The sequence below is a fragment of the Empidonax traillii genome, unplaced genomic scaffold (genome assembly GCF_003031625.1).
Source record: "Empidonax traillii isolate 1590-97213 ecotype Southwest subspecies unplaced genomic scaffold, ASM303162v1 scaffold560:size1140492, whole genome shotgun sequence".
In the NCBI taxonomy this organism is placed as follows: domain Eukaryota; kingdom Metazoa; phylum Chordata; class Aves; order Passeriformes; family Tyrannidae; genus Empidonax; species Empidonax traillii.
This window is the reverse complement of record NW_020955753.1, coordinates 99,648-115,635: the sequence shown is the minus strand read 5'-3', so window position 1 is coordinate 115,635 and position 15,988 is coordinate 99,648. Positions and strand designations below refer to the sequence as shown.

Below are 15,988 nucleotides of genomic sequence, written 5' to 3'. Positions count from 1 at the left end.
ATTTCCAGCCTTGTCAGCCATTTTAAACTGATCTACCATCTGTTAGAGAAACCTAAAATCTTTGGGTAAACTACTAATCAGAAAAGCAGCGCTTCATACCTATTCCCTTACTCTGCACTTCACCTGCCCCAGCAGGCTAGTACATATTTTCCCTTTATGAGGACTTCAGATGGGTGAGGGACAGAAGGGAGAGTGAGAAATCCTCTACCATCTCTCTAAAGCCATGAACCAGCACAAATATGAGGGGGAAAAAAAAAGTAAGAAGCATTTTATGTCATCCCTGAGGTATACACAGGTCAGGTAGTGTAGCATCTTTGGAAAATAACTGATTTTTGGTCCACCAGTATCTTACTGGTTGTAATTAGAGAAACTGAACTTAATGACACTTGGGGACAAATCCACATCCTCTTGAGATGCTCCAAAAGGTTACAGAAGCGCAGGATGTGTACGTGAGCAAAGTACCTAACATCACTAACTGAAAGAAGTGGCCACTGACTTTGCCACAAGCCTCTTTCAAACATTGAGAAGTGATCCTGTGCCCTGATTGTCCTTTTGGTAGCATCAAGCACTGGGAGCAGAATCACAGTTCATGGGTGAGTGATGGCTGAGAGAGGCACAGCTGTGCAGCAGCAGAGCCAAGAGTAGAATATAGGTCCTCTTGTCCATACCTGTTCAGTAAATTTATCATTATCCCAGGTTTTGCCAGTGTTCTGCATCTATTTTTTTTCCTACATTTATGTTTTCTTGCAGTAATTGGCTTTGGATAAATTCAAAGTAAGCTGATATTTATCACATTATATTTTTTTGCTGCTGATAAGGGCACAGCTTTTTGCTATTTTAGTGTCATGTGGGAGAGCAGCTTTAACACTGTATAGAGACTGTCTAGAAGTCCTCTGTGTTTCTAGATTCTCTGTGAGAGTGTATTATGAGACAGCTGAGCGCCTGAAGGAGTCTGATTTCTGCTTCCCTCCTGCAGATCGTCGATGGCAAACTCTGGTTCCAGTTGGATTGTGGAAGTGGCCCAGGAATCCTGGGAATTTCTGGCAGGGCCGTTAATGATGGAAGCTGGCATTCAGTCTTCCTGGAGCTGAATCGCAATTTCACGAGTTTGTCCCTGGATGACAGCTACGTGGAGCGCCGCAAAGCCCCCCTCTATTTTCAGGCTCTCAGCACAGATAGCTCGGTCTACTTCGGCGCCCAGGTCCAAGTGGATAATGTCCGCAGCCTGACGGACAAGAGGACAACGCAGGTCTTGAGCGGCTTTCAGGGCTGCCTGGATTCAGTTGTCCTAAATAACAATGAATTGCCACTCCAGAACAAGCGCAGCAGCTTCGCAGAAGTGGTTGGTCTGACAGAATTGAAGCTCGGCTGCGTCCTTTATCCCGATGCATGCGAGAGACATCCCTGCCAGAACGGAGGCACCTGTACTGCTGTGCCATCTGGTGGTAAATGCTTTCATTACTTTATGGGTTTCCCCCTCCCCATTTTCCTCATTAATGTATTGCCAGAGATGGTTTTATGCAGCAACATGCTTGAAAAATCTCATGAACTCTATAAAATTCTGATAGGTATTGCAAATTGGGTAAAAGCTGTTTGCTCTATAAATAATGGTGAAGCAGTGCCCCTTCTTACTGCATAAGTGTTCCAGGAGGAAATTGATTTATTGGCTGTTAGGATAATCCTATTTCTATAGAAACGATAGAATTACAATTACTGTAATGCTCAACTGGATTTTTCAGGATCCATTTACAGCATCCTTACAGCATCGAAGGCTGTACACAAAGATGGTGATTTCAAACGTCCATCATAGATGCAACAGCACTTTTACCTTACTCTGTTTCTGAAGCTGTCACAAATAATTACTGAGCTGTCCTCAAACACCTTCATCCTTTTGTGAGTAATTTGATTACATGTCTGCATGGAAATAGCAAGTTGGTCCCATTATACCCCCCCTCCAAACTGTATTTTACAGCTTCCTCAGAGGCCTGAGTGCTTTAAGATCTAAGTAATACTATCCAAAGTTTATAGTGTTGTGATGTTGGAATTTCCTATCAAGTGCTTATATGATGATTTGTGTGATTTGATGCCAGTGATTTGCTGCAGTGCACAAGTTACCAGAACAGTCAGCATCTTAGCAGGAGAAATGGCATACGTGTAGGACGGTCCCTCTAGGGCTGTTCTCTCTGCAGTATATAGGTTTCCCATCCAGTTCCCTGTATTACATTTGCATGCAGCACTGCACGCCTTTTCTGGCAGACTAAAACTTCCTCTGAAAAGGAGGTTGCTCAAGAGAGAGGTTTTCTGCAAGTTCAGAGCTTTCCATCCAGCTTACTGTCAGTGATTTTGGTCATAGTTCCCTAGGGAAGTTCCCACTAAAACTCTTGTTTTATGAAGCATTTAACTACTGTCCCAGGGCTTTCTACTTTAATGTGTCCATGCAGTTCTCTTGCACCCATAGCTTTTATTTTTGGTTTTCATTAGTTTAAAGCTGGTTCTCATATTTCCTTTCTGACTCCCCTCCACCACATGGATTTGTCTAAACTTTAGGCCCAAACTTGAGACAGTTCAAGACTGATATGTGCTGAGATCTGAGCAAAATTGTCACAAGCTTCTCAGTTGAATAGCCCCACCCTTATAAAGTAAGACCTGACAAGTAAGACCTGTCTTTGTCCATGTTAGGCTGTCTCAGCTAGCACCCCCTATGGATCCTTGGCTTTGATTCAACCACCTCTTCTCCCACGCCATGGCAGTGATGCTTCAGGGATGTTATCAGCTTTGCTGTTGATGAAAACAGATGAGAGGACAGTTGGGAGGAATGAAGCACAGCCCAGGCAATCCAGGATGTGCTGTGCAGCATGAGGAGAAATGTTACTGCTTGTGTGTCTTTAAGGGTCTTTATTTACCAAGGGAAGGAGAGAAAATGAGTGCTGCACAACAAGGGCAAGAGAAAATTTCTCTGATTGCTAAGCATGATTATTTAAATCCCTAGGAAATATGGCTGTAGGATGTACATGAGCATAACATGGCTTTGATTCAAACTCCATACTTCGTAAATGAGGTTAACCATTTGCCTCACATCCTAGGAAGCATGAGAACAGCTCCTTAAATTGATTTTTTTCGAGTCTATTTACAGTATTGCTCAGAAGTCTCATGATGAGTAAATTGAAACCTTTCTTTTTCCCAGTGCCATGTGCATGCCAGTTCAAACTGAGGGGAGATATAGAGTGGAGGAGAAACAAGGAGCACTGAAGATTGGACCCATCTTATTACTGGAGTGGCATACACCATTTTCACATTAACAAAATTCATGGCTGGAAAGCAGTCACAGAACTGATTTAACTTGCTTGCACTCCTGCCTCTGCGAGGGGCATGTGCCCTGCAGGGATGTTTTGGCTGCCTGCCGTTAAAAAATCTGTTTGCTGTTTTTACTGCCTCAGCAGTGTATGTAAATAGAGGATTGTTATAAAGCCATAATTCCAGTGCAATGGGCCCTGACTGTATGTCAGTGGTTCCACAGCCCAGCCCATAAGGAGAAGGCATGGGCATTTTTGCTTCCACTAGGCAAAGTAATTCTGTTAGTGTCCTCCATATGCAAAAAGGCCACGTAATTTAATTCTAAGAGTGGAGAGTCCAATAGCATTACAGAGCCACAAACTGTGATGTGCATTTAAGAACCATTTGCTGACACAGTGCTGACACACTGATGACAGCAGCTGATTTCCATTTAAAATAGAAAAAAAAACAAAAAAAACACACCTCTTCATTTTTAAAGAATTTTCTTGAGAATGAAAATGGCAGCTTTTTTCTTTTTTTGGTTAGCGGAATAAATCAAAAATACATCATGCAAAGGTTCTTTTCCCAATCTCAGGGCATTCAGTAGCATCAGGATCTCTTGAATAATATTTTCTATGATATTATCCTCCTATTAAAGTTTTTGGAGAACAGTGTTCCTTTTCCTAAACAGAGAGTATTTGGCATAATGATAAGAATAGTTTTAATAAATAATTTCTCTAATTTTAATTTTTACGAAGCAGGTTTCACGGACTGTTAACATCCTTTTTCTTATAAACTCCCTACTGTGCTTTACAAGAAAATTAGGAGAGAGAAAAAGAAAGCTGAGATTTATAGCTAACTTCAGAGGAAAATAGTCAAGCAAAGGTTAGCCAACATCATAGCATGAAAGAGTTGCTGGCTACATACCAGAAGTCAAAGGGGCAGTGTCTAAGTTACATATAATTTGCATAAATTGGACATTTACAACACAAACCCCTATAATAGAATTCCTGTTGTGAGATCTTCCTTTTTATAGAAGTGCCTACTGCCCTGTTCACCGTTAATAACAAGCTGCCTCTGATTACCGTTCGTTTCATCCTGTGGTTGTGGGAATAGAGTAATATTATGGACGTATTTGGGGAACAGCTAAAGTGATGTTTTGTATGCACTAGGAGTGTGTTCATGCCACAGCTGCTGGGGTTTGGATGGATAAGTTCCCAGCCACTTCGAAGCGCCTGGTGCAGGGCAGTGCTGTGCGTGGACTGCACAGAGCTCAGAACTGATCGCAGAGGTATCGACCCAAAGGGGAGCTGGCATAGGGCTAAGTTGATCCATGCTGACTCTTTCTGTCTGACCTCTCTGCATATGAAACAGGACACAGTGGGGATCTCAGCCTGCAGGAGAAAGCATAGACAGCTCAGATGAGTACTCCCAGAGCACGGAAAAGCCTCTCTGCTTTCAAAGTCTGGCTTCTGAGCCAGCGGAAAGTGACCATGGCATGAACCTCTGCCTGCAGTGTTCTGTTCCCACAGGTCTGAATCATGTCCTGTGGCAGCACTCTATGCCCAATGATGTCAGTAGTTAAAGGGAGGTTACTGTGTGTCCTGAGATGCCACAGGGAGATCCCATGCATGCTTAAACAGGGCTCGCAGATGGGGATGAGCACTCACCTGGTCTGACAGCTCAGGAGACTGGTAGCAAAAAGAGACCTTCACAGTTTTAGGGCAGTTTTCTTGGGAGACACTGCAAACTGTAGCCCTGAAATACAGACTACATTCTTCCAGACTTTTCAGTCTCTATTTAGAAGTATGGGTCAGTAAAGCAGTTTTTAAAGAAAGTTAGCATTTTGAAACCTGACAGATACCATAACTTTCAGAAACAACTTGGCTCTTTGAACTGAAATTTCCCAAGAAAATTTAACCAAGTGTTTAAAGTGTGGTTAATCTATAAGCAGCTGAATATGAGGTCTTAAAATGGGAAATGTCACACAACCTTAATAATAGTGTGGCACTACCACGGCTGCCAATAGTAAATGTATGTTTATCTGCATGAGTAACAGCATGAGCAATCTCAGCAATAGAAATCTTTACTGTAATCAAATGCAAACACTGTACCAAGATTTTCAACCACAGAGAGTAACCTCTTGCTTGTAAAACCTGCAATTATAAGTACAGTTACTTCTTTTTAATTTGATCAGTCCTATATACATATGGCGTTGATTAAAGTAAATGGCTTATATGTGTGGGCGATTTTATTTGAACATGAAGCATTTGAGTGGAAATATCTACTGAGTCAAGGACTGTGGGCAGAGTGTGAGGACGGAAAGTTATTGCTTTCCCCTCTTCATTTGTTCTTTATTTCTTTTTGCTTTTTTATTATATTTTCATGAACAGAGTTAAAATCCAAAGAGGGGGGAAATGCAACATGGCCTTTGGGTGGTGGTTTTAATACATGTTTTAAATGATGTTGGCAACATTGACTCACAGCTGTTTTTGAAGATTGGGTACTTCGTAAGAATGAAATCAGGGAAAACTGGTTCATGAACTGACATGGTCTTACTGATGTTCTTGGTCTTGCTTTTTCACATGCACAAACAACCCAGCATGCTGTAATGTGAGTATATCAAATGCACATGAATTAATTGTTAAAAGCTTTTAAGAAATTTTGAGCGGAAATAATCTTTTTTATAGCTATGTGTTTAGGCATCTGGATTTAAATTCCCAGTTCAAAAGCACATGCATGCCAGTCCTTTCATAGAAAGCACTGGTTCAGCAAAGACTGAGGTTCATTTTCATAGCAGAGAGTGGCAAGAGGCAATCATCTGTTTAAAGACAGATAAGTTAAATCTGAAGTGACAGGAATATGTACAACTGAAGAACACACACTTCTTGAAGGTGGCCTGGTTTGACTATAAACATACCAAAACAAAAATCCTGGGAGACATCTTCTTCACCTTGAGTTGTCTCATCAGTTAACTTGCCATGTAGCACTATGTGAGCAATGCCAAAGGCAGGGCTGTTTCTGGACATTATCAGGTCTACCTCTGCATAGCACATGCAGTGAGGGTGCTGGGTCCTCAGCACAGCAGGGGTAGAAACTACACGGGGAGATCAAATGGAAAAGCCAAAGCACGTAACAGATAAAAGCCAGCTTCTCTTGCGTGGAATAGATAGAAACAGAAGCATACACATGTTCAAAAAAAGAATTGGCAGCAATTCGGCACAACCTCTTTAATAAAGCCAAGTAAACCTTAGGATAGACAGACATCCAGATGACAGACATTCAGATGCTCAAGCTGGGAATGCTACCAACAGAGATGTTTGCTACATAAGAGCATCCCATCTGCTGATGGCACCGTGCCTGCCTTTTGCCGCTGTCTCTGCTGCTTAAGTGCCAGATAAACACAGGTATGGGCAGGAAGCCTGTGTAGTGTCCTCGCTTACCACATGTTGTTGTTTGGTAAGGTCTGGGATGAAGAAGACCTTTTTCTCTGGATCAGAACATGCCAAGAGAGCAGTAAGGGAAGTTGTTGAAGTCACAGTGAGAAGGTGAGATTTAGCTACGTAGAAGAGACTCAGAGGACTATGAGAGAATCCTTATAAACAGCCAGTAAGCCCAAAGACTATGATTAAGCAGGAAAGGGCTATGTCTGCATAATGTTTTATATCATAAATGAGCTTTTTTGTGAATCTTCTGACCTCTCCTCTGTCTGTACTTCAGTTCCCTCTGTGGAGAGGTGAGGTGTCGGAGGGCAGGACCTGGCTGAGTTAGAAAACGTGCACTGGGCATGCAACCAACTGATCCCAAAGCCCTGAGACACATGCAGTGAGGGTGCTGGGTCCTCAGCACCAACTGTTTTGCTCTACAGACGTACTGTTGCTTACACTTGCTGTTGCTCTTAGGTTGTATTGGTATAGGCTACTGTGGCACATGCTGAAGGTGTTGTGGTCCCACCCTAGCAGTGTTGCAGAGGTGTTTTCCAGAGCTTTCTAACTTTTTCCAGTGGTTCCCTCTGAAAATATATAGACATCGCAAAATTTGATGTCTTGGAGAATGCAGATCAATTCAGCATCAGTGTGCAAAATATTCATATTTCTTGGAGGAAATTCAGATGGACTGTATGATCTTAAATGTTTAATTTCCAAGACTTCAGTGCCTTCACTGTGAACAGGATCAAGCCCTGCATTGCTTAAAATAGTTTTCTCATCCTCTGCTGAGACGACAGGGCTCTGAGCCTTTTCTTCAACTCTACTGTCCATGGGTCTGAGAAGTTTGCTCATTATTCTTGTGCTAAATGGGAGGGATGAAATGCATGATACATTACCAAGATATTAAATTGAAAGTATAATAAAAATTTTTTGTTAGACTCAAGATGCACTCTTGACCAAAAGGGATTTCTTTACAATTGAACTTTGTCCACAGCCATGTGGTGAAGACATGCAGTAGCGGGCAAAATTACAGCCTCTGCTGAGAGGTTTGGAGAAGGATTAAAAATCTGGCAGGTCTGCTGGCTGAGCTGCTGCATACTTTGTACTGAGCCATCATATCAGCTCTTCACTTCCCTCCTCCATGAATTTTGACATACGCTTTGCTGTGTTGGAGGCCTCCCAGGTGAATGCTGTGCAGCCCCGAGCATGTGTGTCACAGAAAAGTTCTGTGTCTTTTGCCAGTGGCTTAGGCTTGGCAGGTGTATGGCAGTGAATCCAATGAGAGGAAACAGCAGTGATAAATTTGGTAATTTAATACTGTCCTGTTTTAGTGCCTTTCTTATTTCTACCTTTGATCCTTAGACTTAAAATCTGTAGTGAATATTTCAGTCATCTAATATCTGACTGTGTTCTGCCATCATTAAATCAAATTCAGTGAGAAAGGTAGGCTTTCAGAAGCACACTTTTGGTCCTGTTCATACATTGCCAAACAGGGCTCTGACCCATCTAGAGCATTCAGTTTCATCTCCTCTTACTATAAAATGTATAAATCCATGTTCCTTTTATCCTTGGTGGTAAAAGTATTTTTTTTATATTAAATCAATACTTCTCAAGTTTTCTGTACTGAATAAATGTAAATAGAATATGTTACAGAGTGACAGCCTAAAGTTTAGTCAGCTGAAACAAGCACAGCATGTAAAAAGAAAGCAATTCAAAGGCTTTGTCTTGGGAATGATTGGCATCTAGGAACGTGCTTAAAAACCAATAGAAAGTTGGCTTTTAACATCACTTTAAAGTTATGGAAGTTAAAAATATCAGATAACAAATAGAATAACATTTATATTCTTCTATTAAATAAGTCAACAGAATTGATTATTAATAAAATGTTTTATATTTTAATTGAACATTTTAATTTCACTTAAACTCATTGAGATGATAAAAATCAGTATAAAATATTACTGTAAATTTTTGAACTATAGATGTCACTGTTCAGTCATAAAATGAAGCACTGAAACAACCTTATTTATTTATGCTGTGTATCCTACCTACAGTCACAGGTCTGTAATATTTCAGACACAGATCTTCTCACCAGGTGCAGAAAGCTGTTCACATTATCTGAGTGACAGAAAAAGAAATATAAGACACAAAAAGAAATAATCTCATCTTGCTGATGCTGGCTAAACATGCTTTTTAAGAAACCTGAAAGTTGAATAATCTCTCTTCTTACCTCTGCAACCTTGAAAACAGCAGTGCTTCTGTCTCCCTTCTTGTAGCAGGACAATGAAGCAGTGTGATATTTGAGTATCTATTTCATTTATCTTCAATTAAATAGGATTGGACTCTTGACCGAGTATGCCAGCAAGTCTGGTTCCAAGTTTATTCTCCAAAGCCTGTCCTCATGAAAGAATTCAATTAAAGTAACTGAACAAGGCGAACTGAACCGGATAGGACATAAAAGATGTGGGAGTCTTAATGCAGAATTGCTTTTGCCTTGTGCCTCCACTGGGCTTTCCCATATTGCTTCCATAAAATTCTTTCCCTTGTAACTGTGCTGGAAATTCCTGCCGTGTTTACTGAAAGAGTAACTTTTAAAATAAGTATTTAACTTTTTGCTAGATATATAGATATAGAAAGTTCTTAAAAATATGTTTAAAAAGCTCACCACTCAGGGATGGCAATCTATATCAGTTTGATCTCCAGTAATTTTGACACTGAATTGAGTTGCACTCAACCGTTTTAGCTCTAACTCCAGCAGTATTAATTGCAGGAAGTTTCCTTGTTCCAGTTGATTAATATGCTCTATTCAGTAAGTATGTGAACCCCATAAATGGAGCTTGAACCTTGCCTACACATCTGTTTAAGACGTTTGGATTGCATAAGGGGTCTTTTAAAAGAGCAGCCAAAGTTTTTTTACAGATGTCCAGGAAAATTTAGCTAGTTCAACAGCTCTAATCTAGGAGCCTTTCCTTTCCAGGGACTGTCTCAACCATCTCATGGCTTTCACAGCCTGCATGTTCCTTGCTCTTTTCAGGTGAAAAAGCACTCAGATTTCTATATCCAGTTCACAGCATTAAGAGATGCACTGCTTCACTGGATTTCTTTGTGACCTTAAATAAAACTTTTATTAATGGCATAGGGCCATATGAAATCGCAAAGAGGGGGGAAAAAAGAGATTTGTCATTTGATACTTGGCAAGGTGAACTGATGCATTTAAAAATGTTTTGGTGTTGTTTTTTTTTTTACTTTGATGTTGCTCCTGTGTTGGCAGAAAACATAGAAATAGGACTTTGATCCCCAACAGGGTCCCCCTCTGCTCAAGTGGTGTTATGTCTGATGTTTTGCAGCCAGTGATTAATCAGACTTTTGATAGCACACACTCAACATAATTAGCTCTGATTAGGGCTGGCATTGCCCAGGTCAGCTGGTATTTTGAGTTACTTCCTGGAGGATGCAATTTATGAAAATCGTGGTTTAATATTCTCACATCCCTACTGTGTCATCCTTGTTAAGGGTAGATGTGGAAAAGCTCTCAGCTGATATATTTGTTCATCAGTGAAGCCCCAAGAGGAGCGTGGACTGCCACTATCAGCAAATATAACCTATATTTTCAAAAAGATTGGCAAATGCATCATTGATTGAGGATATTTCTTGTTACTGAAGTTGTTCTTGGATGATATTTATTCTTGCCTGAATCATGGTAATTAGGATGGTCTGGGCTGCAGCAGTTCTTCTGGTCTCTGGTTGTAGACATGATCTCCAGTTGTCCAGACATCCCAGATAAACAAAATCTTTACAAGCATTACTGTGCACCACACAGACAGACCAGAATGTGTGTAAACATCCCCTTCCCTCGACAGTACAATGTATTTTTGGTCTAAAGCAGCCATATGGGTCCTCTTGCTTCTCGACAGACTCAGTGGTAGGATTCTAATTTATCTCTCTCTGTCCCTCACCTCCCAGGGTACCATTGCAATTGCCTCTCCCAGTTTACAGGAAGGAATTGTGAGTCAGAGATCACAGCCTGCTTCCCAAATCCCTGCCGGAACGGAGGCTCATGCGATCCCATTGGCAACGCTTTCATCTGCAACTGCAAAAATGGCCTGACCGGAGTAACGTAAGTGTCCCTCCCCAGGTGGGCAACAGCTTTTCAATTCAATGATGTCCTGCTTTTTGATCAGGCATTTTGTCCCCAAAAGCTGTGATTCACCCATCAAAAAATAAACCCAAACTTAGCACTTATTTCAAGTCTAAGCTAATGACAGCTGAGAAATCCATGATGCCTGAATGCTCATAAATGTTCTTCTGAACTTAGCCTCTGAAATTGTTGATTCAGGATGTTATCTTGAGACAGTTTTCACTGAGATATACCTGTCTAAGTGTTGGTGGCTTTTTGAGCAATCCTTTAAAACCTGTGGAAGCTGCTATGTAATATTTGTTTTGAAAGTGAATCCATTATTTAGTCACCTTAACCCTGACATAAAAGGATAATGTATTGCATTCATTTTTTATAATTCCTGTCTTGACTTTATACTTGGTGCAGATACAGAAAATCCCCTGACCTGCCCATCAAAATTCTTTTTTCTCATCTGATTTGTCTACTGTTTGTACTTTTTGCTCTGCATTTTACCACCTTTTGTTCTTTCCAGTTCTCCTCTCTCATTAGAGTTCCTGTTCTTCTTCCCTACCTCTCTAATATTTGTTCATTTTATCTTGAGTCCAAAATACTTTTACACAACGAGTATATCCTCCTCTTCTCTTAAATAAGTACTCTGATGTTACTACATTTTTTCTCAACTGTCTTCTCCCTGAATTCTCCTCTAATACTCTGTATCGAATCCTCTGGGATAGTCCAAAAACAGTATAAAAACAGCCAAGATTTTCTGTTACAGTCAGTGAGCCTCATTAGGGTCAAGGAGCCTTTTCCTATCAGACGCTTTTAACTCTTATTTTCTTCTTGATGTTTCCATTTTATTGTCTTTAAAAACCACGGAATAGATGTAGAAAAAATTAAATGTCATTAAATGATATGTTAATAGTAAGATAATTTGCTAAGCACCAGTGAAGTGTTACCTAATGGCACCTCTTTGACAAGGTAAATTATCATGCACAAGCTGGACTGTTTCCTAGGTGTTATCCAAACTCTAGACTCTCCTTTTCTTCTTTTAAGGTGTGAAGAAGACATCAACGAATGTGAAAGAGAAGAATGTGAAAATGGTGGTTCCTGTGTCAACATATTTGGTTCATTTCTGTGTAACTGCACCCCTGGCTATGTGGGTCAATACTGTGGTCTTCGCCCTGTGGTGGTTCCCAATATACAAGCTGGGCATTCGTACGTTGGCAAGGAGGAGCTGATAGGAATAGCTGTGGTCCTGTTTGTCATATTTGTTTTGATCGTCCTTTTTATCATTTTTCGCAAGAAGGTTTTCAGGAAGAACTATTCCCGCAACAACATCACACTCGTACAGGATCCAGCTACTGCAGCCCTGCTCAACAAGAGCAATGGCATCCAGTTCAAGAACATCAGGAACAGTGGAGACAGCAGAAATATCTACCAAGAGGTTGGGCCTCCACAGGTCCCAGTGAGGCCAATGGCCTATACCCCATGCTTCCAGAGTGACTCACGGAATAACCTGGACAAGATAGTGGATGGGCTTGGCGTAGAGCACCAGGAGATGACGACGTTTCATCCTGAGTCCCCTCGAATACTGACAGCCAGGAGGGGGGTGGTGGTGTGCAGCGTAGCTCCAAACTTGCCTGCCGTGTCTCCCTGTCGCTCCGACTGTGACTCCATCAGGAAGAGCACATGGGATGCTGGGACAGAAAGTAAGTAACTGTGTTCTGGTCTCATTCTTCTGTACCATAGGTAAGGCTTGAATTCAGGGTGAGGCAGGTGCAGTGGCATAGATACTCTTAATGGCCCAGCCTCTACATGTTGTCGTTACATGTGAGTTGTTATATTTCTCCAAGAAGTGATTTGGTTTAATTTTGAAAGGTTGTAATTAAACTAGGCATACAAAAGCTCTACTTCTATGCATTAAGCATGACTAAGTGCATGTATTTCACTTGTTCAGAAAGCACACATGCGTAAGTGCTCTGAGCGTTAGTTCTTCAAGTGACACAATGCAATCATCTTTCCATTGAAAAAAAATAATTTGGGGCATAATTCTCAAATATAAGTTCTGTTAGGTTCAGGCCATTTGTCTCCCCAAGGGAGTTAAAAACCTTTAAACCTTCTGCAAGAAGCAATCCTGTTTTGCAACAGGGAAAAATGAACTAATATTCTCTACTTCCAGTGACTGTGAAGTGAAGCAGAAAATCATGTACTGCTTATAGAATCACCTTTTCAGTCCATTGCATTCCCATCTACATTCAGTATCGGTCATTGCAAAATTTCCAATCCCCACACTTACTCTGTTTTTGCTCTGATGATTTCTCAGCTGGTAACACAGTGCTCCCTCCATTCCTGAACAAGTTGGTGGAGATACAGCAAACTTCTCATAGTCTGTCATGGCAGGAAATGCCAGTTTGCTGGAACAGAGTTACGGCCTTACATCATCTATCCTTGCAAGTCAGAACATGTCATAGGGACTAGGAGCTGTTTGCTTCATCATACAGGATTTTGTTTTACATGTTTTCTCTTATTAGGAGTTTTTCCTAATGCATCTTCCAGTACCGAGAGGGGGGCTTACAAGAAGGCTGGAGAGGGACATTTCATAAGAGCTTGTAGAGACAGAGCAAGGGAGAATGGCCTTGAGTTGATGAAGGATAGGTTTAGACTAGATATTAGGAAGGAATTTTTTACTGTGAGGGTGGTGAGGCCCTGGAACAGGCTGCCTAGAGAGGTTGTGACTGCCTTATCCCTGGAAGTGTTCAAGCCCAGATTGGATGAGGCTCTAAGCAACTTGATATAGTGGAAGGTTCCCTGCCCTTGGCACGGGGATTGGAACCAGATGATTTTTAAGGTCCCTTCCAGCCCAAACCATTCTATGATTCTATGATCTTCAACCCTATTGCAGCAAAGCTTTAACCAGAACTGTCAAATAAAACTATACGATCCAGCAACTTTCATAGTCCGGTAGTTTTAAGCAATAGGAACAGAGAATAGAGAGAGAAAGAAGTCTGGCACTGCCTTTAGGGAGACTGTAGTAAGAGGGGAATTGGCCTCTTCTTCCAGGCAGCTAGCAACAGGCCAAGAGGACAACATCAAGATGAGTCAGGGAAAGTTAAGGTTGGACGTCAGGAAGAATTTTTGCACTGAAAGTGTGTTTAAGCCTTGGATTGGATTGCCCAGGGAGGAGTCACCATCCATGGAAGTGTTCAAGAAACGACAGCACGTGATACTTCGAGTTAGGGTTTAGTTGCCATGGTGGTGTTCAGTCAGAGGTTGGACTTGATGATCTTGGAGGTCTTTTTCAACCTTAATAGTTTTGTGATTCTGCACCTGTGCCCTGACTTACACATTTTCATCTAAGGCAACCCACTGACTAAGGGTTTCTAGTGAAAAACGGGGAATCAGTTTTCGTTTTTTGGGGCTTTATTTCAGAGTTGTGCTGTGGTTGACCTTTTAAATCTTTAAATATATAGTTGTGCTGATTGAAAGCATCAGCATGCCAGGCCTCTTACATGCTCTGTTCTGTGTTCTCTTGGGTATTTCTGCCAGTGACACTTCTGGTATCTGTATAAATTTCTGCACAGCATGAGGCCATGCCATGGAGACAGACCTCAGCTGTCAAGGAGTGGGAAGCAGTGCAGCTTCATTACTGCAGCACTCACTCCATCCTCTACATACCCTGCTTCTCAGCAGTAGCAAATCAGCCCTTGCTGTATGGAGGTGTGCCATGCTGGGGAGAAATATCTACAGCTAGCAGGTGGAGAGCTGTACTTCCATGTTTGTAGCACCTGAGCTTCTTCATTTATATTTGGCTCAGGTCTCTCTCTCAGTGCTTACTATGGGGGATAATTTTTTTGTGTTCCTGATTATCTCTTTTATAATGTCTAGTTGAATGCGTTTATTCACATGTGTTTAATTACAGGAGAATTTATACCATAGGTTGCAGTTACATTGCTAAACAGTGAAGTTGTCAAGATTGAATGTCCCTGATGAAAAGCAATGTAAATTGAAGGATAATCTATTATATGTCAGTGATGGAGCTATTAAAATCTGATCCAAGGGCCACTGATTCGAATAACAAGATGCACAATAACTTTATTGAGCATTGAATGAGCCTTTAATGAGGTTCTCAAATTAGGAAATGAACAGTAAAGATAAATGTAACTGTAATCTCTTGTATAAGCTGTTTATACCACATTCTTTAAGTCATCACTTTTTTTGCTGTTGAGACTACATGTCATCTAAAAAAAGGCAATACTGAATACAGATGTTTCTTCCTTGATTTACAGTGCTGTCAGCCACTTGAAAGACTCTTTGGGCTTCAAACACTTCTAAAGTCTAGGTATCTTCAGCAACTGCCTTCTTGATGAATAGGTCATTTCCTCTGGCTGAAGGAAGTAATTTTATTTTGACAAAAATAATAGAAGGCAGGATTTAAATGTGTCCGTGGTATAAATAGACAAATGTGCATACCTAGAGAGTACCTTTTTGCTTTGTTTTTGCTGTCAATGAAGGTAAAGGGGTTGATGACGCTGAAGAAGTGACCTGTTTTTCAGGAAGTAATAAAGGCAGCAACTCCGAAGTACAGTCCCTCAGCTCCTTCCAGTCTGATTCCGGTGATGATAATGGTAAGAAATGGTTTTATCTCCATTATGCTGGGGGAAAAGCTATTTAGCTCTCTTTCTAATATTATTGAAAACATTTATGTGACATCTTGAAAGCCTTTAATGATGCTGAAAGTCAAAAAGTCCCAGGTTCAAACACTGTGTCCACTTACTAAATTATAGGAATGTAATAAAAATCTGTAGGAATGTGATAAAAATCTTGATAGTGGGGCTGTTGCCTCAGGACCAAGCTTTAGAGTGAATTAAAGACATGGTGTAGTAGAGTCGTATTGACAAGATACATGCTGACTAATAGGTTGCAAGTGAAACTGTAGAATTTTTATCATTTTCCCTCTTAGAAGAGTGTGACTTTCATGTTTCATCAGTCACATAAAAGGAATTTCTGTGCCATTTGCCAGGTCTCATTCACCGTCCCAACAAGACTCTGCTGGTGCTCAGCAGCAGCAATGAGTGGATGAGCCAGTCCCTGGTGGCTTGGCTTCTTCCTGGTAATCACAGCTCAGGAAACAATAGAGCACCATTAAATCCTTGTTCAGTGCATACTCAGTGCC

The 15,988-nt window shown here is 41.0% G+C and overlaps 1 protein-coding gene across 8 annotated transcripts in view; it reads left to right on the top strand.

The window, feature by feature from the left end:
• FAT3 (FAT atypical cadherin 3) overlaps positions 1–15,988 on the top strand; it is a 412,789-nt gene that overhangs the window by 384,083 nt on the left and 12,718 nt on the right. For 7 of the 8 annotated variants that reach the window (XM_027897770.1, XM_027897771.1, XM_027897767.1 and 4 more), the window contains 4 exons: positions 977–1,445; positions 10,662–10,815; positions 11,869–12,524; positions 15,327–15,440. In XM_027897770.1, the coding sequence (XP_027753571.1) occupies positions 977–1,445; positions 10,662–10,815; positions 11,869–12,524; positions 15,327–15,440 (1,393 nt within the window). The remainder of the gene's footprint in view (positions 1–976; positions 1,446–10,661; positions 10,816–11,868; positions 12,525–15,326; positions 15,441–15,988) is intronic. The other variant, XM_027897769.1, reaches the window with a different exon arrangement.